Source organism: Hippopotamus amphibius, chromosome 4 (genome assembly GCF_030028045.1).
Source record: "Hippopotamus amphibius kiboko isolate mHipAmp2 chromosome 4, mHipAmp2.hap2, whole genome shotgun sequence".
NCBI lineage: Eukaryota > Metazoa > Chordata > Mammalia > Artiodactyla > Hippopotamidae > Hippopotamus > Hippopotamus amphibius.
In genome coordinates, this window is record NC_080189.1 from 72,914,383 (window position 1) to 72,941,142 (window position 26,760).

The following is a 26,760-nucleotide window of genomic DNA, read 5'->3' on the forward strand; positions in this document are numbered from 1 at the left end:
TATTATTTTATTTGCTTTTCACTGAGCTGCTTCAGAATTTCATTTTCTGTACACATATATCAACCCACCTAGATATTAGTAAAGAGTTGGGAAAGAGAGAAAAAACCATTTAATTATTTTTCTTACATGACACTAAGCAAATGTAACCACTTCATTTATTCTTGAAGGTAAACTGGATACTTTAATGCTATTTAGAGCAACCTACATTTGCTTACTCAATTTCTTGAATTTCAGAGGGGAAGTGATTTGAAGAGTATTTGAGGCTTCTTCCTCATAAGCCACCAAAAGTATGATTTTATGTTTTAAATGATTTAAATGTTGACATTACATTTCATTTTGACAGCTGTCTGATAGAAGTTTTAAAGTCTATTTCTATTTAAATAATAATAATAAAGTAATAATACTACAACTCTCAAAATAATCACTACTATATATAAGATGTAAAATTATTAGATTTAAGATTTGCCTTTTAGCCATTTGTACTTAAATTTAAAATATACATGGATAAAATTACATAATAAAAAAGGTAATTACTTGAGGCTGGTGGTAACTTATTGAATTCAGAACAAGGATTCTTAGAAAAATTCAATGTTAGAATTGAACACCATTTTTCTTTTTTCTTTCAACTTCTGCAACTTAAAAACACCTCACTTTGAAAAGTTAAAATATAAAAATTAATTTTCTAAAGCACAAGAATGCCAGTTTTAAGAATGCTAGAACTTCCCTCAAAAATGAATTGCTTCAGAATTACTCTTGAGCTCATAAATGATCATGTTTTCCTCAGTGGCCTAGAGCATGACTAACTAAGCCACGACTGTTAATTATACTCACTAATGACCAGGGGCAGAATAACATGCTATTAAATTATCTTAGAAAATAGAATCAAGTCAGAGACCCAGAAGGATATGGATGTAGCAGCTATATAACTTAAAGGAGAAGAAAAGCCGATTTTCACAATTAGGCTCCCACTAGGAATAGTGCTGAGTTATTTTATTGACCCTTGGTGGAAGCAATGGGTCTCTAAAGCTTTCCTGGAGTTTCACCCAAAGTAAAGAAACAAGAAGCTTGCTGGGCCTGACCTCTGACATAGAGAAAATTATGACAGTTTCTCTGAGTACCTAATGCTCAGCATTAGGTACTCTTAACCTGAGTTATTCTTCAATTAGAGTGTTGTTACATATTATACCATTTGTTGTTTAACTTATTGCCTAGAACTTACCAAAGAGTTTTCTAGATGCTAGCAAAGGAAAATTAAGAGCAGTGTTTTCTGGGATAAAATTCTCCTTTCACACTCACACCACATTTCTCTTTTTGTGATATCGGTGTGGCCTTTAGTGTACTTTGGGCACTGTTGCCCAGAAATAAATGCATAACTCTATCCTTGCTTGTTGCTAATATAAGAAAACGATATAACACTTTCATTTTGATTTTCCTTGTAAAAGAAACGAGGCTAAGCCAGCCTGCCCTTGACAGGTGTGACCCCCCCACCCCCACCCCATCCCCTAATCAGCACCACTGGACAGCCTTTTGCAGATTCAGCCAGTGAAACTGCCCTCCCCCCAACTTTAAACAAAGCCATTTAATTTGGTATCAAGTCAAGGAAAGAAAAAAACCGCTAATAATTAAAGACAACATAAAGAAGCATAAGCCTGCCAACATGAGCCTACATACAAGCCAGAGGAGATTTATAATTTTCTTCCCCAGGGAGGGAGTGACTAACGCACACACACTGACCATCACCGTAAAGAGGTAAAGAGAGAGTGAAATGGCTCAACGTACACACACCCCGCTCCATACCGGGGACGAGTCTCCAAGCTGCGGCTTGTGCTCTCGGAGGGCCAGGCTGAAGCTGACTGCCCCCACGGCCACGCTGGACACCCCCAGCCCTATCTCCAGCACAGAGAGCACCAAGAGGCTCCCAATAATCTGGCTGCTGGTGCACATCCTTCCTTGGTCATCATTCCTTCCAGATCAGAGAGGGAAGCCAATCATCCACCTTCTTTCTTCCACTATCTTCCTTATCCCTTCTGCCCCCTACCAGACCCCAAAACTTTTCTTTCGTCACCAGCGAAACATTATCCACAAGGATTGGATTTCCAGAACCGGAGACCCTCTTCCCTGACCGGATCAGAGTCAGAGTCGCCCCATCCGCTGGCACGTTCAGGCAGGGATCAAAGAAGGATTTTCCCGGTTCGGTGGTCAGAGTCCAGGAGAGGAGAGCACACCGGTAGCAAGGGCTTTCAATAAGGAGCTGGAAGCCTGGAGGAGCCAGGGAGCTCGGAGCCCCTAGCCCTGCTCCGTAGGCGCTGTCCAGAGTTCTGCCGCGTCTCAAGTCTCTGCAGGGAAATCCCGTTCCCTCCTCAGCCTCCCAGACCCTTTCAGGCTCCCCTTTCTTTCTTTGCCAAGGAGATGAGCTTTGTTTCCCCAGATCCAAAGCGGAACTGCTCAGAGCTTCTCTTTCCCTCTCCCTCTCCTCTCCTTTCCTTTGTTTTCGTGGTAACACAAAGTGCTTCTACGAGTCCCTCGGTCCCCAGGCTGAGCGGGCGGATGATATTCAGCACCACGCTCCTCGCAGTTGCTGTGTCGCCAGAAAAAGCGACCTTGTCTGATGGCCTTTTTTCGTCTGGGTTTCTTCTCCCTCGTCGTCGTCCTCTTCCTCCCCCTCTCTCTTGATCTGATTCTCTCTCATTGCAGTGACCTCATTGGGATTTAAGAGGTTGATGGAGGAGGGAAAAGCTTGATCTATTTGTGGGTCCAGAACCAATACTCGTCTGGCCCTTGATCGGCCCCGCCTCAGGACCCTTATCACAGAGATCCAAGCGATCCCTACCTTCGCATCCCTCCCCCCACCCTACAACTTGCTCCCTTCTGAGCTTCTGTCCAGATGGGAGGGGAGGTGATGCCTACGTCAACGTGGGGCTCATTCTGTGTAAAACTTTCTTCTGCGTGTACACGGGGTGACGTGGGAGCGCAGTGAGTAAAGAAAGGCAGAGAGAGCACAGGGAATGGAGAAAGTACAGACTCCTAAAATCACGAGGACTCCGAAGGACCCTCACCAAGGGTCTTTCCAGAAGAGTTAAACTCAAGCCTGCTTTAAGGAGCTGGCCACTCCCTGCTGCCATAACCTGTCACCTTCTGTGTCTGAAGGTGGGGAAGACCCAATTGGCTGGGGCTGCACTTCTGCAGGAGGAAGTGGTCAGCAGGCAGACCCTAGCTCTCCCCTAGCAGCTTGGCTACACGTTCTGCGTAGCATCACCAGACCACACACCTGGGATAGCGTGTTCTAACTCAAATTCAAGAGATGTGTATATTTAAGTACTACATTGGAAAGAGCATTATTAAAAACAAAAGTCTGTCTCATTGCACAACCTTTTATGACAGGGTGCCCACATCAGAATTCTTAGAGCAAGGGCCAACCATGGCTCAGGTATTTTTGTGTTGTAGTCTGATGCACATGGGACTCTAGAAGTCTGGGAATCACTGAATCCCGGCCTGGTTTCATGTCCCTGATTTTACTTCATGAAAAATCCCTAGGTATTCCATTAGCAAGACCCAGGGAGTTGGGGGGGATGAGAGGGTGTTTGTGGGTCATCTTCCTCAAAAACTGGTTTCTGGGGAACTTGGAGATGGATTAAAGGAAAATAGAAGAAAGGAGGAGTGAGTTGGAACACATTGCACAAGACCAGGACATCTTGACCTCTGAATGCGTGCAGACTAGAGCAATGCAGTTACCTCTGATTAGAAGCTTCTTTTTTTTTCTTTCTTTTTCTTTGTTTTTAAGCCCCAGTGCTGAGAACACTAAAGTTGAGTAATATGCAATCTATAAGTGCCAGTTTTAAATTTCTTGAATTCCAGAGTTTGTTTCATAGTTTAAATTCAAATGTACAGTATAATTTACTTTCCTTATGATATACTTATAGTCCACGTTTTAAAAAAATTGAGTCTTCTTCCCTTAAAAAAAGCAAGGAAGGAAGAATTATAAATTATTAGAGTCTTAATAAGTCTTAAAGAGTCTTTAGTTACTGTGATATTTGGAGAACAACTCAAATATTTATTTTCAATAATTAGTGAGTTCACTTTCCACTTCTTTAAATCTCAGTCCACCAAACAGCCAAACATTAGAATTCTTTATATAGTTTTTGGCTTTAATGAAGGATATTTTGTGTTATTTAAATCTTGTAAAAGTCATTTAAATGATCCAATTTATATGTGGAAATAATGAAGTATCTATGTTGCCTAACTTTTTGTCTGCCTTTAGTCGCTGCTTTCCTTTTTTAAAAGTCTTCCCCATTGAAAGAGAAAGTTATAGTAATTGTCAAAATAAATTGGTTAATACAACCATATAAAAATGAGTGTAATTTATAGGAAGGAAAATTAATTTTTAAAGGTAGTGTTAAAAATGGATGAATTTCCCAGAGAGAAAGAAATGTGTAAATTATGTATTATGATTGAATTTTCATCTCTGAATGTAATGGCTAGAAATGTGTTTTTTTATAACCCCAAAGTCTAATCATATGCTTGAATATAAGCAGTCTTCATTTTTTGAAAAATAAATGTGCATATATATCACTTATATGTGGAATCTAAAAAAAGGGTACAAATAAACTTATCTACAAAACAGAAACAGAGTTACAGATGTAGAAAACAAACTTGTGGTTACCAGGGGGTAGAGGTGGGGGAGGGATAGATTGGAAGATTTGGGTTGACATATACACACTACTATATATAAAATAGATAACTAATAAGGACCTACTGTATAGTACAGGGAACTCCACTCAATACTCTGTAATGACCGACATGGGAAAGTATCTAAAAAAGAGTGGACGTGTATACGTGTAACATTCACTGTGCTGTACAGCAGAAAGTAATACAGCATTATAAATTGACTATATTTTAATAAAAATTAAAAAAAAAGAAATTAAATCCATCCTCACTTATAAATGACTACCAATAAGTCACACCAAAACAGAAGTATTTACTGGAATAAAATAAAACCAATCACTACCACAAACAAATTACTGTTTTACATTTAAAAACATGAAGATCAATGTTGTTAGGACTTTCAAAAGTATCTTACGTTACTTGTTCTAGGAGAAAAAGCATATTTTGCATGCCCTTTAAAATGATGGGAAGATCCCCACCCCCAAGTAAATGTAGGAATGCTAAATTTTACTCTTAACCATGGAAATCATAGCAAAAAAGAAGAAGGGTACATTTGGCATCCTCTATCTCTCAAAATTATTTATTAAAGAATTACAGGATAAAACAATAAATCAAGAGGAAAACAAGTAAAGTATTGGTATTTGGTATCTAAACACCAGTGGCTCTACAATTAGAGGGTTTAATTTTTCTTATGATATGGTATACTAAAAAAAAGCTATTCATAAGATCTGTTGATAGAAGTATGGTTCAATACTTTTACTTCCTCAATAGAGCAATAGTATAAAAAAATCTCAAGTTTGCCACCTGCTGGCTTATATATGACATGGTGAATATGAACGTGTAGGTAATCTCAAAATAATTTTTATTAAACTTATTAATCAGAAAAAAAAATCCTCCGTAACTGCTTTCTTTAAAGACCTAAATTCTGCCAATAAGTATATGATAGTTCTGAGATCTTCGTGCACCCATTTACCCAAATAAGATTCATAGAATTTTTTTATTAAAGTATAGTTAACATACAAGATTATATTTGTTTCAGGTATACAACACAGTAATTTGATGTTTATCTACATTATGAATAGATCACCACAATAAGTCTAGTAATTATCTTTCACCATACAAAGTTATTAAAATAGTATTCACTATATTCCCTATGCCATATATAGAAATATTAATATGTGGATAAAGGAAAACCAGGAGCTGGTAAACAAATACCACCTGTCTTAATATAAGGTTAGTAAATGAAAAGGTCAAAATTTTAAACTGATTAATTTTGAGAATTGATTTAAAGTATTCAAGCTATTACAAACTAAATTTGTATGGTGATCTTAGGAACTGTACTGAATGACCAATGTAGTATAGAAGATTAAGAAAAATAAAAATCTCAAAATTATTACAAACCATATCGCAGTTTTTAAGCACTATGAGTCTATTTAATATTTCAATACTCTTGTCAGAGTGGCTAGAAATGATGGTACCTAAGACTTAGCTAGGATTTTATAAAGTAATTCTGCTAAAAAAGGGAAAGGAAATAACATTTTGAGGACTTTTTTTCTTATTTAAAGCTCAAGTAGAAGAGATAATTAAACCTGAATTTATCTTTTGCCTTTTTTGTCTTCTAGTGATAAAATAGCTTAGAAGTCATTATCCAATACTAACATCAGTGCTTATGAAAATTAATTAGAGAATGTATAGTACTCACATTGTATTTATAACAATTTTCCATTTATATCTGAAATATATTTTGATTATTAATGACGTTTAAGCATGTAAAAAACCCCAATTCTGTATTTTATACTGATATCTACTTTTTAACAAAGAGTGTGAGCATCTATATTCCTAGCCTGTATGGAGTAATTGGGACTGGATTTACTCTCCTACTATATACAATATATTCAAACAAACAGTGTTAGGATACCATACAACAGGTAGTGCAGAGGTGTAATCCCTGCAAGAAGAAAAACAAGCAAGGTTTTCTCTCCTGGTCTTTTGACTATAGGCATCTAACAAGCTGTGTTACAAGAAGAGGGGTACCAAGCAGAGCACAGTAGTCTTACAGAATTCATGGGACAAACAGCAGAGTTTTTGGAGGCTGAGGTACCCAGTATTTTCAGGACAGGGTACTACAGAGGAGAGTGTTTAAGAGAAAGAGATCCATAAATCTCTCTAGGGCTCCCTTGAGTCTTTTGTTAAACCTAAACTGCAAAATCATGGGGTGAAACTCCACAAGGCTAGAAATGGAATGACCAGAGAACTAAAATCTGAAGCTTAGATGTCTGGGAAATTTTTCAGGTTCATAATAGCCAATGAGAGTTCTTGTTGAATACTCAGTCTTTGGTGGAAAAAACAGGTAGAGCACACATAAGCAGTAGGGCTAAACTATGCATGGAGTAAAGGAAACTCTATATCTGACCTAAAAATGCTTTAAAACAGGCTTCTAAAGTACAAGTCTGTTTGGTAAGTAACTTAAAGTCTAATACATCTTAAAGAAAACGACAAAAACTATCACTCAACAATGTAATGATCACAATCTATACTATCCAATTAATACCTGAAATATGAAGAACCAGGAAAATGTGATCCATAACTAGGATTTCAGAGACGATGGAATTCATTAACACTTGAAGGCTTCTATTATAAATATTAGAAATATTTTAAAGATGAAGAGAGAAAAAAATTAATAAAGATATAAATTGAATTTGTAATAAAAATGAAAATATAATTCTTATAGATGCAAAATTGTATATTTGAAATGGAAAATGACAATTTAAAATATTGAAACTTAAAAACAATCAGAAAAACCTATTAATCTAGAATTATATTCCCAGCAAAGATACCTTAAAAATATAAGGGAAACAGATCTGTCAGACCAACAAAAGCTGATTCAATATACTTAGTAAATTTACTCAGGGAAGACATGAGATCATCACTTAAGAAATATCAAAAGAAATATCCTTGGAACAGAATTAAAATGTACCAGAAGGGAAACTTGGATCTACACAAAGAAATTCTGCACATCATAATGGTACATAGATGCGCAACCGTGAACAATAGTTTTTTCCTCAGTTTTAGTCTCAGACAGACTGAAAACATGCATGGAAACCAGAGCTGCCATGCAAGGAACAGAGTTTATGTGGTTCCAGCACAGGCAGAAAAATTAACACTGGAAACAAAGGATATAATGCTTACTAAAGAAAAATAACAGAATCCAGAATCTTTACAACTTAATATTCTTAATATCCTAAATATAATAAAAATTATTCAACATATGAAGAACCAAAAAATAAAATATATTTTCTGCCAAGAGAGACAAAAATAAAGCAAGTCCGACCAGAAAATAAACCAGATGTTGGAACTAATGGATAAAGATTTTAAGACAGTGCTTAACAATTATCCCCAATGATCTAAAAGAGAACACTTTTTTCAACCAATGAATATTTCAGTAAAGAAATGGGAAATTTTAACCAAGATAAAATCAATTTAAAAATGGTAATTCTATAGGTAAAAAATACAATTTTTGAAATAAATAAAACTGGAAGGACGTAGCTCAATGAACATGACAGAGAAGAGTAAGTTAATTTAAATATAGTAAATAAATACTAATAATTATAATAAACAATATAAGTGTTTTTAAAAGAATGGTGTTGCAGGAACACGTTAAATGATATCAAATGGTCAAATATAGGTATAACTGGAATAGAAGAAGGGGAAATAGGCTTGGACAGAAAAATATTTCAGAACATAATGGCCAAAATTTGATGAATCTATGATAGGGAGAAATTCACATATTTGAGATGCTAAATCAACACCAAGCAGAGAAAATACAAAGAGGCTAACAGCAAAGCACAAAAAGGAGAAGTTAAGTTTTTGAAGTCTAAAGATGAAGAGCATCTCTTAAAAACAAAAAGAAAAAAATGGTATATGTATCAGAATCAATGACTTCTCATCAGAAACCATGAAAACCAGAAGACAGTGGAATAACTTATTTTAAGTGCTTAAATAAGAGAACAAAACAGAATTCTCTTTACAGCTAAAATATCCAATGCAAGGGGCCCAGTTTCAATCCCTGGTCAGGGAACTAGATCCCACATGCTGCACCTAAGAGTTTGCATGCCGCAACTAAAAAAGATTCCGCATGCTACAACTAAAATAAACAAACAAACAAATAAATAAATGCCATATGCCTCAACTAAAAGATCTCACATGCCACAACTGAAGATCCACAAGCAGCAATGAAGACCCCGCGTGTTGCAACTAAGACCTGGCACAGCTAAATAAATTAAAAAATAAATATTAAAAAAAATAAATCCAAAATAAAAATATTTTCAGATAAAAGTAGACTACAAATCCACGTCCTTCAGCCCTGAACTGTAAGAAATCACAAGTTCCTCAAACTGAGGAAAATGCCACTCAGGTCCTAAGAAAGGAATATGGAACACCAGAAATAGTCAGTATCTGGTTTAATACAAAGTTTACTTTTTTCTTTTTAACTTTTTCCTCTTTATATCTTTATAAACCATTTAACTGTTTAAAGCAAAATCATAACATATTTTGGGGTTTATAATGTATGTAGATTGTTATATATAACAAATTATCTGTAAAGGATGGGAAATATAATTCTATATGTTTACATGATTTTCATATTTAAATGAAGCAGTACATAACTGACTCTAAGTGGATTATGACAAGTTAAGGATGTATTGTAATTCCTGATGTAACCAAAAGAAAATAAAACATAAATAAGAACAGAAATATACCTAAGAAGTCAAATAGGAAACTTCAATTCTAAAAAATATTTTAAAATACAAATAAAAGGCAGGAAAAGAGAAACATAGGAACAAAACAGAGGAGCCAAGCAGAAATCAAAAAATAAAATGGCACAACAGTATTCAATGATATTAATAAAGTGTATAATACTAATGAAATAAAAATTACAACTAAAAGGCAGAGATCGTCAGAAAGAATAGAAGGAAAACAACACACTCAATCATATGTTGTACACAAATATACACAAGATATGTTGTACAAATTTTGAAGAAAAAAACCAGATAGAAAGTGAATGGAAGGAAAAATATTCCATGCAAACAGTGGATGTAATAATAAAAGACAAAATATACTTCAAAACAAAATTATTACCAGAGATATGAATGGACATAATAAAAGGATAAAAAGTTTAAATTAACAAATAGATTCTGCTACTCAGCTTCTGACAATGTCTCACAATGATTTCTGCCTACTGGTACTCAAATCCTTGTATAATACCCTCCCCTTGAATGTAGACTAGATCTAGTCACTTACTTCTAACTAATAGCATTTGATAAAAGTGATGGGACATCACTTCTGTAACTAGGTTATGAAAGACTCTGACTACCATCTTATGGTCATCTCTATTACCTTCTCTGATGGTGTGTTTTTAATAAAGCATGCTAATGTGTTAGGAGCCCCACAAGACAAGGAATTGAGGGAAGCCTCAGAGGAATGGTCAATGAGGAATTAACACTCTCAATCCAACAAAAGGAGGGGGGGCTGAATCCTGCAAACAACATGAGTGCACTTGGAAGCAAATTCTTGACCATATTAGCCTTGAGATGACTGCATAACTAGCCAACACCATGCCTGCAAAAGAGGCACTCAGATTTCCAATTTCCAGAACTGTGAGATAATAGATGTTGTTTCAAGCCATTAAGTTTTGGCATAATTTTTTTTACAGAGCAATAAACTAATAAAAAGGCATAACAATCATAAATGTAAAAAATATCCTGGAGAAAGATGGCAAGAGAGTAGAGGGATGTGGAGTTGATCTCTCTCCATCGATGCATCAGGCATACATCAATAGATACAACAATTATCACTGAAAACTGCCTGGAGACTAGTAGAAGACCTTGGACACCAGAAAAGACTATAAAGATTCCTACAGAACTGGGATGAGTGACCATTGGGGGTATTGATTTCTCAACAAGAAGTCAGGCCTGAGGTTCTGGGGAGGGAGCTCCGAGACCAGGATGCTAGACCACTAGAGAATCCCTGACCACAGGGAATATTAATGGCAGAGAGCTCTCATGGAGGCCTCTATTGGAGTCTAAAACCCGGCTTCGGCCAACTGCCTGCAACTGCCAGTTCTAGATGCCTCACACCAAACTACAAACAAGGCAGGAACATAAACCCACCCATCAGCACAAAGACTATCTAAAATCATACTAAGCTCAAAGATACCCCAAAACATACCACCTGACACAGACTTGCTTATCAGAGGGAAAAGACTCAGATCCACTCACCAGAATGCAGGCACCAGTCCCTCTCATCAGGAAGCCTACTCAAGACATGGACCAAACCCATTACAGGGGGCAGAGAACAGAAGTAAGAGGAATTACGACTAGGCAGCCAAGGAAAAGGAGACCTCAAATACTGTAAATTAGCCAAAATGAAAAAAAGAAACATCGTCAAGCAAAGGAGCAAGATAAAAACCCACAAGAGCAAATAAATGAAGAAGAAATAGGCAAATTGCCTGAAAAAGAATTCAGAGTAATGATAGTAAAGATGATCAAAATCTCAAAAACAAAATAGAGAAAATACAAGAAACATTTAGCAAGGACCTAGAAGAACTAAAGAGCAAATAAACAGTAATGAACAAAACAATAACTGAAATTAAAAATACTATAGATGGAATCAAGAGCAGAAAAACTGAGGCAGAAGAACGAGTAAGTGAGCTGGAAGATAGAATGGCGGAAATAACTGCCACAGAGCAAAAAAAAAAAAAAAAAAAAAGAGAAAAGAATAAAAAGAATGGAGGAGAGTCTCAAAGACCTCGGGAACAACATTAAGTGCAACAACATTCGAAACAGGCATCCCAGAAGAAGAAAAAAAAAGACAGGATCTGAGAAAATATTTGAAGAGATTATAGTTGAAAACCTCCCCAACATGGGAAAGGAAATAGTCAATCAAGTCCAAGAAGCACAGAAAGTTCCATACAGAATAAACTGAAGGAGAAACACACTGATGCACATATTAATCAAACTAATGAAAATTAAACACAAAGAAAAGATATTAAAAGCAGCAAGAGAAAAGCAACAAATAATATATAAGGGAAACCACATAAGGATGACAGCTGACCTTACTGCAGAAACTCTGAAGGCCAGAAGGGAGTAGCAGGATACATTTAAAGTCTTGAAAGAGAAAAATATACAGCCAAGAACATTCTACCCAGCAAGAATCTCATTCAGATTCGAAGGAGAAATCAAAAGCTTTACAGACATGCAAAAGTTAAGAGAATTCAGCACCAGAAAACCAACATTACATCAACTGCTAAAGGAACTTCCCTAGGGAGGAAACACAAGAGAAGGGAAAGACCTACAAGAACAACCCCAAAACAATTAAGAAAATCGTAACAGGAACATACATATCAATAATCACCTGAAATGTAAATGGATTGAATGCTCCAACCAAAAGACACAGACTGCCTGAATGGATACAAAAACAAGATCCCTATATATGTTGCCTACAAAGACCCACTTCAGACTGAGGGACACATACAGACTGAAAGTGAGGGGATGGAAAAAGATATTCCATGCAAATGGAAGTTAAAAGAAAGCTGAAGTAACAATACTCATATCAGGCAAATTAGACTTTAAAATAAAGACTATCATAAGAGACAGGAAGGACACGACATAATGATCAAAGAATCAATCCAAGAAGAACATAGAACAATTGTAAATATATATGCACCAAACATAGGAGCACCTCAATACATAAGGCAAATGCTAACAACCTTAAAAGGGGAAATTGACAGTAACACAATAATAGTAGGAGATTTTAACACCCCACTTACACCAATGGACAGAACATCCAAACAAAAAGTAAATATAGAAACACAAGCTTTAAGTGACATATCAGACTGGATGAACTTAATTGATATTTATAGGACATTCCATCCAAAAACTACAGAATACTCTTTCTTCCCAAGTGCACATGGAACATTCTCCAGGATAGATCACATCTTTGGTCACAAATTAAGCCTTGGTAAATTTAAGAATATTGAAATCATATCAAGCATCTTTTCCAACCACAACTCCAGGAGACCAGATATCAATTACAGGAAAAAAAAACTGTAAAAAATATAAACACATGGAGGCTAAATAATATGCTATTAAACAACCAAAAGATCACTGAAGAAATCAAAAAGGAAATCAAAAAATACCTAGAAACAAATGACAACAAAAACACAATGACCCAAAAGCTATGGGATGCAGCAGAAGCAGTTCTAAGAGGGAAGTTTATAGCAGTACAGTCCTACCTCAAGAAACAAGAAAAATCTCGAATAAACAACCTAACCTTGCATCTAAAACAATTAGAGAAAGAAGAACAAAAAAACCTCAAAGTGAGCAGAAAGAAAGAAATCATAAAGATCAGATCAGAAATAAATGAAAAAGAAAGGAAGGAACAAGTAGCAAAGATCAATAAAACTAAAAACTGGTTCTTTGAGAAGATAAACAAAATTGATAAACCATTAGCCAGAATCAACAGGAAAAAAAGGGGGAAGATGCAAATCAACAGAATTAGAAATGAAAAAGGAGAAGTAACAACTGACACTGCAGAAATACAAAGGATCACGAGAGACTGCTATAAGGAACTATATGCCAATAAATTGGACAACGTGGCAGAAATGGATAAATTCTTAGAAAAGTACAATCTTCCAAGACTGAACCATGAAGAAATAGAAAATAAGAATAGACCAATCACAAGCACTGAAATTGACACTGTGATTAATAATCTTCCAACAAACAAAAGCCCAGGGCCAGATGGCTTCACAGGCGAATTCTATCAAACATTTAGAGAAGAGCTAACCCCTATCCTTCTCAAACTCTTCCAAAATATTGCAGAAGGAGGAACACTCCCAAACTCATTCTATGAGGCCACCATCACCCTGATATCAAAACCAGACAAAGACATCAGAAAAAAAGAAAATTACAGTCCAATAACATTCATGAATATAGATGCAAAAATCCTCAACAAAATACTAGCAAACAGGATCCAACAGCACATTAAAAAGATCATACACCATGATCAAGTGGGGTTTATCCCTGAAATGCAAGGATTCTTCAATATACACAAATCAATCAATGTGATACACCATATTAACAAATTGAAGGGTAAAAATCATATATGATCATTTCAATAGATGCAGAAAAAGCTTTTGACAAAATTCAACATCCATTTATGATAAAAATTCACCAGAAAGTGGACACAGAAGGAAACTATCTCAACATAATAAGAGCCATATATGATAAACACACAGACAACATCATTCTCAATGGTGATAAACTGAAAGCATTCCCTCTAAGAACAGGAACAAGACAAGGGTGCCCAATCTCAGCACTATTATTCAAAATAGTTTTGAATAGTTTTAGCCACAGCAATCAGAGAAGAAAAGGAAATAAAAGGAATCCAAATTGGAAAAGAAGTAAAACTGTCACTTTTTGCAGATGACATGATATTATATATAGAAAACCCTGAAGATGCTACCAGAAAACTCCTAGTGCTAATCAATGAATTTAGTAAAGTAGCAGGATACAAAATTAATGCGCAGAAATCTCTTGCATTCCTATACACTAACAATGAAAAATCAGAATGAGAAATTAAGGAAACACTCCTATTTACCACTGCAACAAAAAGAATAAAATACCTAGGAATAAATCTACCTAAGGAGTCAAAAGACCTGTGTGCAGAAAACTATAAGACACTGATGAAAGAAATCAAAGATGATACAAACAGATGGAGGGACATAACATGTTCTTGGACTGGAGAAATCAACATTGTGAAAATGACTATACTACACAAAGCAATCTACAGATTCAACACAATCCCTATCAAATTACCAATGGCATTTTTCACAGAACTAGAACAAGAAATTTTACAATTTGTATGGAAACACAAAAGACCATGAATAGCCAAAGCAATTTTGAGAAGGAAAAACAGAGCTGGAGGAATCAGGCTTCCTGATTTCAAACTATACTACAAGGCTACAGTGATCAAGACAGTATTGTACTGGCACAAAAACAGACATACAGATCAATGGAACAGGTTAGACAGCCCAGAGATAAACCCATGTACCTATGGACATCTTATCTTTGACAAAGGAGGCAAGAATATACAATGGAGAAAGGAAAGCCTCTTCAATAAGTGGTGCTGGAAAAATTGGACAGCTACATGTAAAAGAATGAAATTAGAATATTTCCTAACATCATACACAAAAATAAACTCAAGACGGATTAAAGACCTAAATGTAAGGCCAGATACTATAAAACTCCTAGAGGAAAATATAGGCAGAACATTCTATGACATAAATCAAAGCAAGATCCTTTCTGACCCACCTCCTAGAATAATGGAAATAAAAACAAAAATAAATAAATGGGACCTAATGAAACAAAAGCTTTTGCACAGCAAAAGAAACCATAAATAAGAAGACAATCCTCAGAATGGGAGAAAATATTCTCCAGTGAAGCAAGTGACAAAGGATTTATCTCCAAAATGTACAAGCAGCTCATGCAGGTCAGTATCAAAAAAAGAAAAAACTCAATCCAAAAATGGGCAGAAGACCTAAATATGCATTTCTCCAAACAAGACATACAGATAGCTAACAAACACATGAAAAGATGCTCAACATCAGTAATCATTAGAGCAATGTAAATCCAACCATGATGAGGTAGCACCTCACACTGATTAGAATGGCCATCATCAAAAAAATCTAGAAACAAAAAATGCTGGGTAGGGTATGGAGAAAAGGGAACCCTACTGCACTGCTTCTGGGAATGTAAACTGGTACAGCCACTATGGAGAAGTGTATGGAGGTTTCTTAAAAAACTAAAAATAGAACTACCACATGACCCAACAGTCCCACTACTGGGCATATACCCTGAGAAAACCATAAGTCAAAAAGATACATGTACCACAATGTTCATTGCAGCACTATTTGCAATAGCCAGGATATGGAAGCAACCTAAGTGCCCATCAACAGATGAATGGACAAAGAAGATGTGGCACATATATACAATGGGATATTACTCAACCATAAAAAGAATGAAATTGAGATATTTGTAGTGAGGTGGATGGACCTAGAGTCTGTCATAACAGAGTGAAGTATTCCAGAAAGAGAAAAACAAATACCTTATGCTAACGCATATATATGGAATCTAAAATAACAGCACTGATGAACCCAGTGGCAGGCCAAGAGTAAAGACACAGATGTAGGTAAGGGACTTGAGGACATGAGGGAGAAGGGGAAGCTAGGACAAAGTGAGTGAGTAGCATTAACATATATACACTACCAAATGTAAAATAGCTAGTGGGAAGCTGCTACATAACACAGGGAGATCAACTCAATGATTGATGATGGCCTAGAGAGGTGGGATATGGAGGGCTGGAGGGAGGCTCAAGAGGGAGGGGCTATATGTATAAATACAGCTGATTCACTTTGTTGTACAGCAGAAACTGGCACAACAGTATAAAGCAATTATACACCAATCAAGAGCTGGAAAAAAAAAAAACCCAATCCCAATAAGATAGTCAAAACATATGAGACAAATTGATAGAATTTAAAAGAGAAATGGAAAATTCAATCATATTTGGAGATTTTAAATACCCAGTTGATAGACCAAGTAGAGAATCAGCAAACACGTAGAAGAAATAAACAAAACCATCAATCAACTGTCCTAATCAATAAACCAGGGATAATAATATCTGCAGAGACTTGCTTTCTACCATAAAAAGAACCAGCTGCTTGACTACTGAGATTCAGTGAAATGCAATGTTCTGCCCAATTTGTGCTGCCAGAAAGAGACAGTTTTCATAACTATTTCTGATTTCTGAAATTCTCTTAAACACTCTAAAAAATGAGTGCTAAGATATTTTAAATCATTTTGTAATCCATTTATTAACTAAGCGACTATTTACATAATTATTTCAGAGACAAACTGATGAGAACAAGCTATGAGGTTACATTAACAAATATGAAAAATAGGTTAGCATAGAATGAGTTGATAGGGGCATGAGAATCCCTCTTGTTAGATTTCATGCTATATTTAAATCCTTCCTACCACATTCCTGACCTCTTCTTCAAATCTTCCAGTGACTCGGAACACACTGCGTTAAAAAAAAATAGGCTGACTATTAGACCAACATCTAGATTTTTTGTGAATTCCATCCACTGCTCTCAGTTCTATCTTCTGGAACAACCGCAAACAAGCAAAACCTATTTTTGTTATCACAGTCGTTCAAATAGTTTACAAATTTCATGCCTTATGTCGTGTTCAACATGTACAGAAGAAACTTCTCAGTCCCTTTAAGATGATGCAAAATGGTCCAGGTCATTGATACTAGTGCATCTAACGTGTCCCTGTTTCTCTAAAGTAAAAACACTTATAACTGTGTAAAGTATAACAGGTGTGTTCTGATAAGGGCCCAATACTAGAGGATAATTAGCTCTGTAATTTTGTATTTTTGTAAATGTGCCCAATAATGATTGTGGCCATTTTTGGATGCACTCTGAATGACCAATTCATACTGAGTTATCAACCAGTGAAAACCCAGAATAATTTTCCTGTAGACAGTCCTGTTTCCCCAATCTCACACTTACTCAATTGATTTTTTGTAACATATGTCAAGTTGACTTCTTTATCACTATCTAATTTCATCTTGTTATCTTTGGTGCTTCATTCTTTCCTGTAGAGACCTTTTTTGAATCTTCTGTCATCCCAGGCATTAGCTGTTCCTTCCAGAATTATGCATGTCATATCCCCCCAGGCAGTGGGTCTACTCTGGCCTCATTCTTCTTGTTCTGAACATTTCTAAAAATTTCATTTTTATTGTCTTTGGCATTTTTAACAAGCCTCTGCTCATTTATGCCTTTTGCTTTTCTGCTATTTCAAGATTCCTGTCACTCAAAGCTTTATCATCATGTGTATGCCCCACATTTAGGTTTTCATATTTCCCTCAAAAGATATGGCTATCTCAGTAGCTCCTGGGCAGACAAAAGACAATAGTTTTTATCTTTTTCTTTTCTCCCAAATGAGGAGTTTGTAGTTATAATCGCAATTTTGGTTTTAAGAGAAACCTGTCCACTTCACGTATCTTACAACTAGAGTGGCCAGCACCTCATTTTATATAGTCTAGAGATTTGGGTGTATATTTTACTATGTCAATGTTTGTTTCCTGTTTTTTGAGTTGACACTAACTTGTAAACTTACTGAACAAATAATAAATGTTTAACAAATATGTGAAAAATTAAAGAAAAAAGAATTGATGAAACATAGAAATAAGATGTTATTTTTCCAAGACTATCCACTTCAACTTCTTTAACTACTTATATTTAATTACAAAAAAATCAGATCAGCATGGGGACTGCCTCTCTTTGATTCCTTCACTGATTCATTGAAGATAAAATTAAAACAATTACTTGGAAAAAATGTGAAATATTTATGATAAAGTTTTAGTCTTCACATATAAATAGCTATTTCAAACAAAAAAAATAAAAAAACAACCTGATAGAAAAGGTCACAGTGTGTGAACAGTTTTCACACCCAAACAAAATATTACAGATGGCCAGTTAACATGTTAAAAAATGTTCAGACTCAACAGCAAACAAAACGTGTAATTGGTTGTTAATTCTCTTATTGGACTGGCAAAAATTCTTTTAAAATAATAATTAATGTTACTGGGGTAAAGTTAAATGATTATTCTCATAAATACTGTGGAAATTTAAATAGTTACAATATTTTAAAAAGATATTTAGCAATGCATATCAAGAGTTTTGAAAATGCTTATACACTTTGACTCAATAATAACCTTTGCATTTTTACTCTAATAAAATACTCATTGATGACCAAAAGGATTTACATGTAAGAGTGTTACCAACAGTGTAATTGTAGGAAAAGCTAAAATCAACCTAGTTTTCCAATTAAAGGCTATAGAGAAATAAAGAATTATAAAGTTATGATAGAATAATTCAGTGTTAAAATTATATTTTAAAATCATATATTATTTAGCTATGAATACAATTTGAAACCATATTTTAAAAATCATAAGTAAGCAAAACAATCCTTATTTTCTTTAAAAGTATGAATATAAAGAACACTGTAAGGAATTACATAATCATTTTATTAGTACTTTGTTTTAGATGTTTATTATTTTCTCCTTTATGCTTCCTGTACTTTTCAATTTGGGAACAAAAACTTGTATTAATTTTTAATCAGAAAAAGTCACACAATAAGAAACAGGAACTAAAAAGCACAGCAGTCTGGGGTCATTTAACATGGGTGGGAAAATGCATATAAATCTCAAAACCTCCAGAGAACATCATTTTATGATACCTTAATTTAGAAATTTATGTTAATAATGATGTTTAGAAACTGAAGTTGTGTTGAATATTCCCAGCTTAAGAAGCCAGGGGAATAAATTGGAAATTTTAAAATGATCTTTTTTCATCAGAAATCTTTACAGCTTTAAAAAAAAATGTATTCCGCTGCCCTACGGAAAGATAAGGGAATATGAAAAATCCAGTAATATGAAAGAGTTTATTCCTCCAGTGATGGGCCGTAACTGTAGTAGATCATGTGCCACCAGGGTCGAGTAAGCATAAAGTTCCTGAGATTTCAACGGGAACCCTTTCTGCTCCGTCAACATTATATTCTCTTAGCAAACATGCCAATTATTGGCAATAAATGAGAAACATCGAAAGGTCTGTTCATTTTTCAGGCCATTTAGACACCAATAAAATTACTATTTTACTTCACTTCCTGTATCTTCAGTTAGAAAAATCTCGAGGAATAAAAGTAGCTTTTTACATTTCCCTGATATCTTAGGAATGGTTCTTAGTTCAGAACTCTGTACATAGCCAACAGTAACAGAATTTTAGGTTTATTGATTGGCTGGACAGTCACAATAGCATTGACTTCTTTTATAAGAGAAGAAGATTTAAAGAAGTAGGTCAGACTTTATTTTGAGGGCCTTGAGTTAGGAAGAGAGATATTACATAATATTTTTAAAAGTCTGCTTAAATTAAATTTTATTCTGAACTATTCTCATTTGTTTACCCTCTCCCCCACACTGGATCTTGACTTGGGGTTCTATATATGGGGTCAGACTCTGGAAACATTTTCTGAGCAAAAGGACAGGAAATACTGATTCATGAGATGAATAATAGCTAATATTTATGGAGTGCTTACTATGTACCAGGCAGTATTTTAGCCACTGAGGATATCTCATAAATAAGACAGAATATCTGCCGTAAAACAGTTTACATTCTGTGAGGGATTCAAACAACAAAGTCAACAAATAATTACATGACATAATTTCAGACAACAAAGTAAATTAATTCCAAGTTATGGGAATGAAGTGATAAGTGGGTAGTTTAATTAGTGTCCAGTAGGTGACACATGATCAGAGATACCTGAATAAAGTGAGCATGGGAACTCAAGGAAGAACTGAAGAAAAAGCGTAGCAGACAAAGGGAAGAAAAAAGCATAAAGTGTTTTTAGAATGACTAACACCTAGTGAGTTAGGGGGAAAGTGGTTGGAAATGAAGTTGAAGAAGTAGCCAGGGACTAGATTATTTAAGCCTGCCTGATCGTGGTAATATTTTGTATTTAATTCTAAATGGATAGATTGAGGGTTTTTGAGAAAAGAAGTGACATGATATGACTTACATTTTAATAAAATCAATTTCCTAATCTGCTGACTCCAAATACAATCCGCTGAGGGATGGGGTAAGGATGGAAGCAGCTGGAGTCTATTGCAATCGGAAATAAAAGCTTGAATTAGAAAGGTAGTGTTGGAGGTGGTGAGAAGTACATTCTGACAATATCATACAAGGGAGAAATCTGAATTTTTTTTAAAAAGTAGAACATTCAACTACAATCTTACTTTATAGTGCTGGACTGAGAAACTGAAACCAGGCCAAGGAACTAAAGAGGAGACAATTAGGAAAAGCGACTCCTGTAAAGTTGCCTAAGTCAGAGGTTGGTAATGGTATTTCACCACTTGGCAGCATGGTAAACTGTATTACATATGTGCCAGGAAATATCTGTCTTCTCAGTCTTTAGAGTGCTTGGTAGGGTGGTGTGTTGGGTGGATGGAGCCCTTCCTCCTTACCCTCATCACCTCCCCATACCCACTGCTGGATACTTCTCACTACTGGGTGAATCTGCAATCACTGCAGGCAACAGAGTATTTACTACCATCTAGTATTAGCTGGTATGGTATGTGATAGTGAGCCTTGCCAAGGAGGTGCTCTATCTTTTGGACATCGACTTAATTAGCCAGGTGTAAACATATTCCCTGGATAAAGCGGCTCATGGAGGAACCCTCACTCCAGGTTCCTAAGGATCAGTGAAGTAGTACAAGGTGACAGAGTCAGGGAAAACGAATGGTGGCCAAGTGGAGGCTTCTGAAGGGTGCAGCTTTAGGTAGTAGTGTCTTTGTGTTCACTGGAAAATTCCTTTTGTGGGTCTTGGGCCATGTAAGCCAGGTGCAAGCAGTTTTGCAATTACAGATGGTTATTAGGAAATACTTGATATAAGAAAATCTACTTGAATTTGAAGAGCATTCATATTAATATAATAAATTTCAAAAGTACATTTGTAAATTACACAAAAATTGCTGATAGAATTTTTACATTCCAAATGTTATTTATGATGATTTATAGTGATTTAAAATTATTATCTGCCTTATTTTATATCTAGTACTTTGTACCTCTTAATTCCCTTCCTGCCACCCTCTCCCCTCTGGTAACTGCTAGTATGTTCTCTGTATCTGTGAGTCTGCTTCTGTTTTGTTATATTCATTTGTTTTATTTTTTGGGATTTCACACATAAGTGAAAACAAACAGTATTTGTCTTTCACTCTCTGACTTATTTCACTAAGCATAATACACTCTAATTCCATCCATGCTGTTGCAAATGGCAAAATTTCATTCTTTTTTCATGGCTAATATTCCATTTTGTGTGTATACATGTATACCACATCTTCTTTATCCATTCATCTATCGATGAACAGTTACGTTGCTTCCATATCTTGGCTATTGTAAATCATGCTACTATAAACATTGGGGTGCATATATCTTTTCAATATATAAGATATAGGGATGTAATGTATAGTATATAGGGAATATAGCCAATATTTTATGATAACTTTACATGGAGTACAATCTGTAAAAATATCAATTCACCAAGTTGTACACCTGAAACTAATATAATATTGTAAGTCAATTATACTTCAATACAAAATGTATTAGAAGCACATAAAAATAAAAACAAAATAAAAAAATTATTACCAACTACTGATCCAAATAAAATTTCTTGTCAAGAATTTTAATTTTAGCAAAATCAGGGATTATGTAGCCATTTCATGGTAAAAAAAAAACCTTGATATAGTATTATTTCCCACAAAGTTTTTGTTAGAGTATATCTAGAAATTTTATACAAATTCAAAATGTAATATTTTCCCTAATACTTTAAATAGATTTTTACCATAATTATGCTGTATGAAGGAAATGTAATGATTTTTTAAAATAAAATCCCATAGAGATGTACCCAAATTCTCTCCATCTTTCTCCAACAGGCCATACATCTCCCATAATGTTCTCTATGTGCCATGACTTGAAGAAGGTGGTGAAGCTTAAGAAATACTGTACCTCAGGAAGGAACAGTTAAGAGCATGAAGCCAGTTCAGCTGTTCATGTCTAAACAGACTGAGAAGCTATCTTGCTCTATTGCTTCTCAGGTTCTCCAAGAAAGAAGAGGTAATCTCTATTTCCTCTTTCAAAAGAGCAAGTTGATCTTAAGACTTCTTTTGCTCCAAGAAAGAACCAAGAGACTTTGTTTTGATAGGGGAAAATTGGAGAATTCTTGGAAGGGTTGAACAGTGGTTGGGGAAGACTGGATTTTGAGGATTAAGAATAGTGAAGGAGGTAATTTCTCTCTGAGTTATGAAATCTGGTCCTTAAGCTCATTAAGGGGCCTGGGAGGTAGAAAGAGATCTGATGTGATTACTGGTACAGGGGCCTTGGAAATGTTAAAAAGTCCCAGTGGTTGAGAGGAGATGAATGTGTGTTGTAAGTAGTCAAGGAATAGGCTTAAAATGGATCACATGAATTTAGATCACCCTTTCCCAACCAAGGTTCTAGAAGAACGTTAAACTCAACAGGAAATGAATAGTTTGTCAGTGCTCCCAGGGATGAATTATAGGTAGTCTCATTCTTGGAGCAAAGGAAAAGAAGTTAAATCATTACATTCAGTGAAATATTTAGAGTTTCGGACTTAACTTTTATGGAACCCTTGGTTGGGAAGGGTTGATTTGGATAATGACCTTCTCAGCGTGGACCACCGTGAATCAAGGACAAAATCATTTTTCAGCTTTATGAATTGTGTATGATCTCTTGAACTCTTATACAGCAATTCTTGGGCAAAACAAAAATGGTGATTTAAGTCAAAGTATATGAATTAAAACAATGTGATATTTCTCATATATAAGTTTTGAGGGGAATGCTTACATCTATTTTATGAATAGACAATTTATAAACCAGAAGACAGCAAAAGGGTGAACTAACGCTTCTTTTATGAGAATATAATTGTCCCATAAGGTATTTTTTTTTGATCCTTATATCTTTATTTTTAAAATTTATCTACATCAGGAAAGAGATGAAATTGGAAGGTGATAGTGAATTTTAAAGAGTTTAATCGTCATATTTCAAACTGCAGCTAATTTGCAGATGTAGGCCTCATTGGAATAAATCAGTATGGATGTTGCATCAAGGGAGGCTTTTGCTCCATTTCTTGAGTCCCATAAGGTATTAATTGGTCTTAGAGTCTTACCATGATACTTGCATTGTATGTATGACATTTGCTTACAAAAGGAGATTTAGAAAAACCCTGGCAAAACAGATTTTCTCCATGAGGTATCCCAGCAAAATCGTAACTTGTCCATTTCACCTAGTATGGTTTTGTTTATTTTTCTATGTAAACAACGATATTTATAAAAAGATTTGGTAAGCGGAGCTTAGTAGAATCGGAAATTCCTATTATACTTTTATTTCTACATAGGAAATCCGATACTGTACTACTTTTTGACCTTTGAAGAGATTTAAGGAACAAGAAAGGCTAAATAATTGATTTCCAAATATATAAGGATTGAACTTAATCCATGGCACTTAAATACTTGAACAGAACCTAGGATTCAATATGGTGCTGAAAATTGGATATGGCATGGCCCAATAATTTGTGCACTTTCTATTTAAATACTGAGCCTGATTTAGGTATGTGTATTTTCCACTATGTTCAGTCTTTCATCATCTATCCAAAAAATATTTACTGCCTTACTACAAGGCACTGTTTTATGAGCTTAGAATAGAACAGAAAGACCTTCACTTTTTTTTGTTTGCTCAAACCTTTAAAAATATCATTAGTTTTAATGACACAAGAGAGACACATTAACATATTCCACAACACAGATCTTTTATCTTCCTTATCTACTCAAAGACAAACAATTGGTAACAAGATAAAGACGAAAATAAATATATCCAAACATAAGCATATCTTAGTATATTTTTAAATGAGACTAATTTCAGTATTTAAGATGCTAGACCTAAACTTATGGGGAGGAAATTGGGGAGGGATAAATTGGGAGATTGGGATTGCCATATACACACTACTATATATAAAATAGATAACTAATAAGGACCTACTGTATAGCGCAGGGAATTGTTCTCAATACTCTGCAATGGCCTATATGGAAAAAGAATCTTAAAAAAAGTGGATATATGTGTATGTATGACTGATTCATTTTGCTGTACACCTGAAACTAATATAACATTGTAAATCAACTATACTCCAATAAAATTTTTTAAAAGATTAAAAGATCTACGCTCCATAAATATTTTTTTTTATTGGAGTATAGTTGCTTTACACTGCTGTGTCAGTTTCTGCTGTATAGCAAAGTGAATCACCCATATGTATACATATATCCCCTTTTTTGGATTTCCTTCCCATTTAGGTCAGCACAGAAAACTGAGTAGAGTTCCCTGCTATATTCAGGAGGTTCTTACCAATTATCAATTTTATACATAGTAGTGTATATATATCAATCCCAATCTCCCAATTCATCCATAAATATTTTAATAAATAATCTTTTGATGGGGGGAGATCCTAGACCAAACTAACCTCTCGACAGCAAAGTATTACTCCTTGTAACTTATCATCTGTCTGCTTAGCCAGCTTCTGCTTGTGCTGTCCTGAGAAATGGGGCTCACATTTCCTCTATTTAATGAGAGTTTCATAGCTGAATTGTTACTCTGAGCAGACTTTTCTTTCTGATGTTTAACCTAAATTGTTCTTTAAAAAAAATTATATCCTACCACTCATAGATATACCTTCTTACACTTGACTGTAATAATTTACTCTTATCTTATTTTAGAATTTATACCTTTTCCCATATTTATGAGCTATTATGTTCATTCTCACTGACAAAGCAAAACTATATGTATTTTAACCCATCATCTTTCTTTTTTTTTCTTTTTTCTTTTTCTAACAGGCATGGAATTTCATAGTCCCTAGGCTTCCCACGACTTGCTCTACTGCTGGAAGCTCCTGAGGAACCAAAAGAAAAAGAATAGTTTTCAGGTGCAATCTTAGCAGTCATGTTGAAAGTGATAATAATCCTCTCACCATGACACACTGCCCAAAATAGCCTTGGCATCCTTTGACAGACACTGTGAGAAAGCAAATTTTATCTTATTTCACGTCCAATTGGCAGTCATGCCATATAACACAAGCTCATAAAAAGAGAACTCCATTGGTGACTGAGTTTGAGATAATCATTCTCTGGATAAAGAATATGGAATTAATTGGAAATGAATAATATACCACTCATTTCATCACATCACTGATACTGACAGTTCAGCAGTCTAAAGCCTATCACGTAGGTAGGCATGGTGAATACTGATTGAGTTTTTTGTGACACTTTCACATACTTTAATTTTATTTAATCTTCACAATAACCCTGTAATATATTGTAAGTGGGTAAATTCTGTTTCAGAAGTAGCTCAGGCTCTTACAGCTAGTTACTGACAGCTTTCACAAATGCAATGACCTTTATATGACATTATAGTGTCCTCTGTGTTTTTAACTTTTTTTGTAGTGTAATATACAAAGATAAAGTGCACTTAAGTGTACAGACCGATAGGGGTTTGCAGATTGAACACATATGTAACCAGCACCCAGATCAAGAGCCTCAGAAGCTCCCCCATGCCCGTTTCTAGTAACTAGTCAACCTGCCAAACTCCGAAAGTAATCTTCTAGAACCCTGACTTCTAACAACACACATTTTTGCCTACAATTGTACTTTACATCAGGGGAATCATATTATACTCTTTTGTATTTGACTTCTTTAACTTAACATTGTATTCATGAAATTCATCCATATTTTGGCATGCAGTTCTATATCATTCTAATTGCTATATGCTATTCAATAAAATGTAAATATATCACAATTTATTTACCACTCCACTGTTGACAGGTATCTGGGGATTTCTAGGTTTGGGCTATTACAAATAGCACTATTATGAACATTCTAATACATGTTATTTGGTAAAATATGTACTCATTTCAGAGATACACCCATACACACACATACACATACCTCCTAGGAATGGGATTGCTGAGGCATAGGTTGTACAAATATTCAGCTTTGATAGATACTGCCAGACAGTTTGCCAAAGTGGTTTTACAGTGCCTTTTACAGTTATTATTAAGTAATTACTGTTACTTATTATGTGTTCAGGTATGACTCCTACCATCTCTACTATCATTCTCTGAATAATGATTGTGAGATAGGCACTCATATGTATATATTAAAAATTATACATATATTACATATAAATATATATATAACATATAGTTCATATATGGTATATATAAATATATTATATAAAAGCACTATATCATACATATGTGTACATGTTAAAATATAAGTATATAATATATAAGCACTATATTATATATGTATATACATATATATACATACATATATATTTGTATTATATATCACAACTATAAT

The 26,760-nt window shown here is 34.8% G+C and overlaps 1 protein-coding gene across 5 annotated transcripts in view; it reads right to left on the reverse strand.

The window, feature by feature from the left end:
- TMEM196 (transmembrane protein 196) overlaps nucleotides 1-26,760 on the reverse strand; it is a 201,066-nt gene that overhangs the window by 51,642 nt on the left and 122,664 nt on the right. For 2 of the 5 annotated variants that reach the window (XM_057732706.1, XM_057732704.1), the window contains exon 1: nucleotides 1,798-1,944. The exons of 1 other annotated variant lie outside the window; for it this stretch is intronic. In XM_057732706.1, the coding sequence (XP_057588689.1) occupies nucleotides 1,798-1,944 (147 nt within the window). Of the gene's footprint in view, nucleotides 1-1,779; nucleotides 1,945-26,760 lie in introns of those variants that run through there. 2 more of the 5 variants (XM_057732705.1, XM_057732703.1) reach the window with 1 other exon arrangement.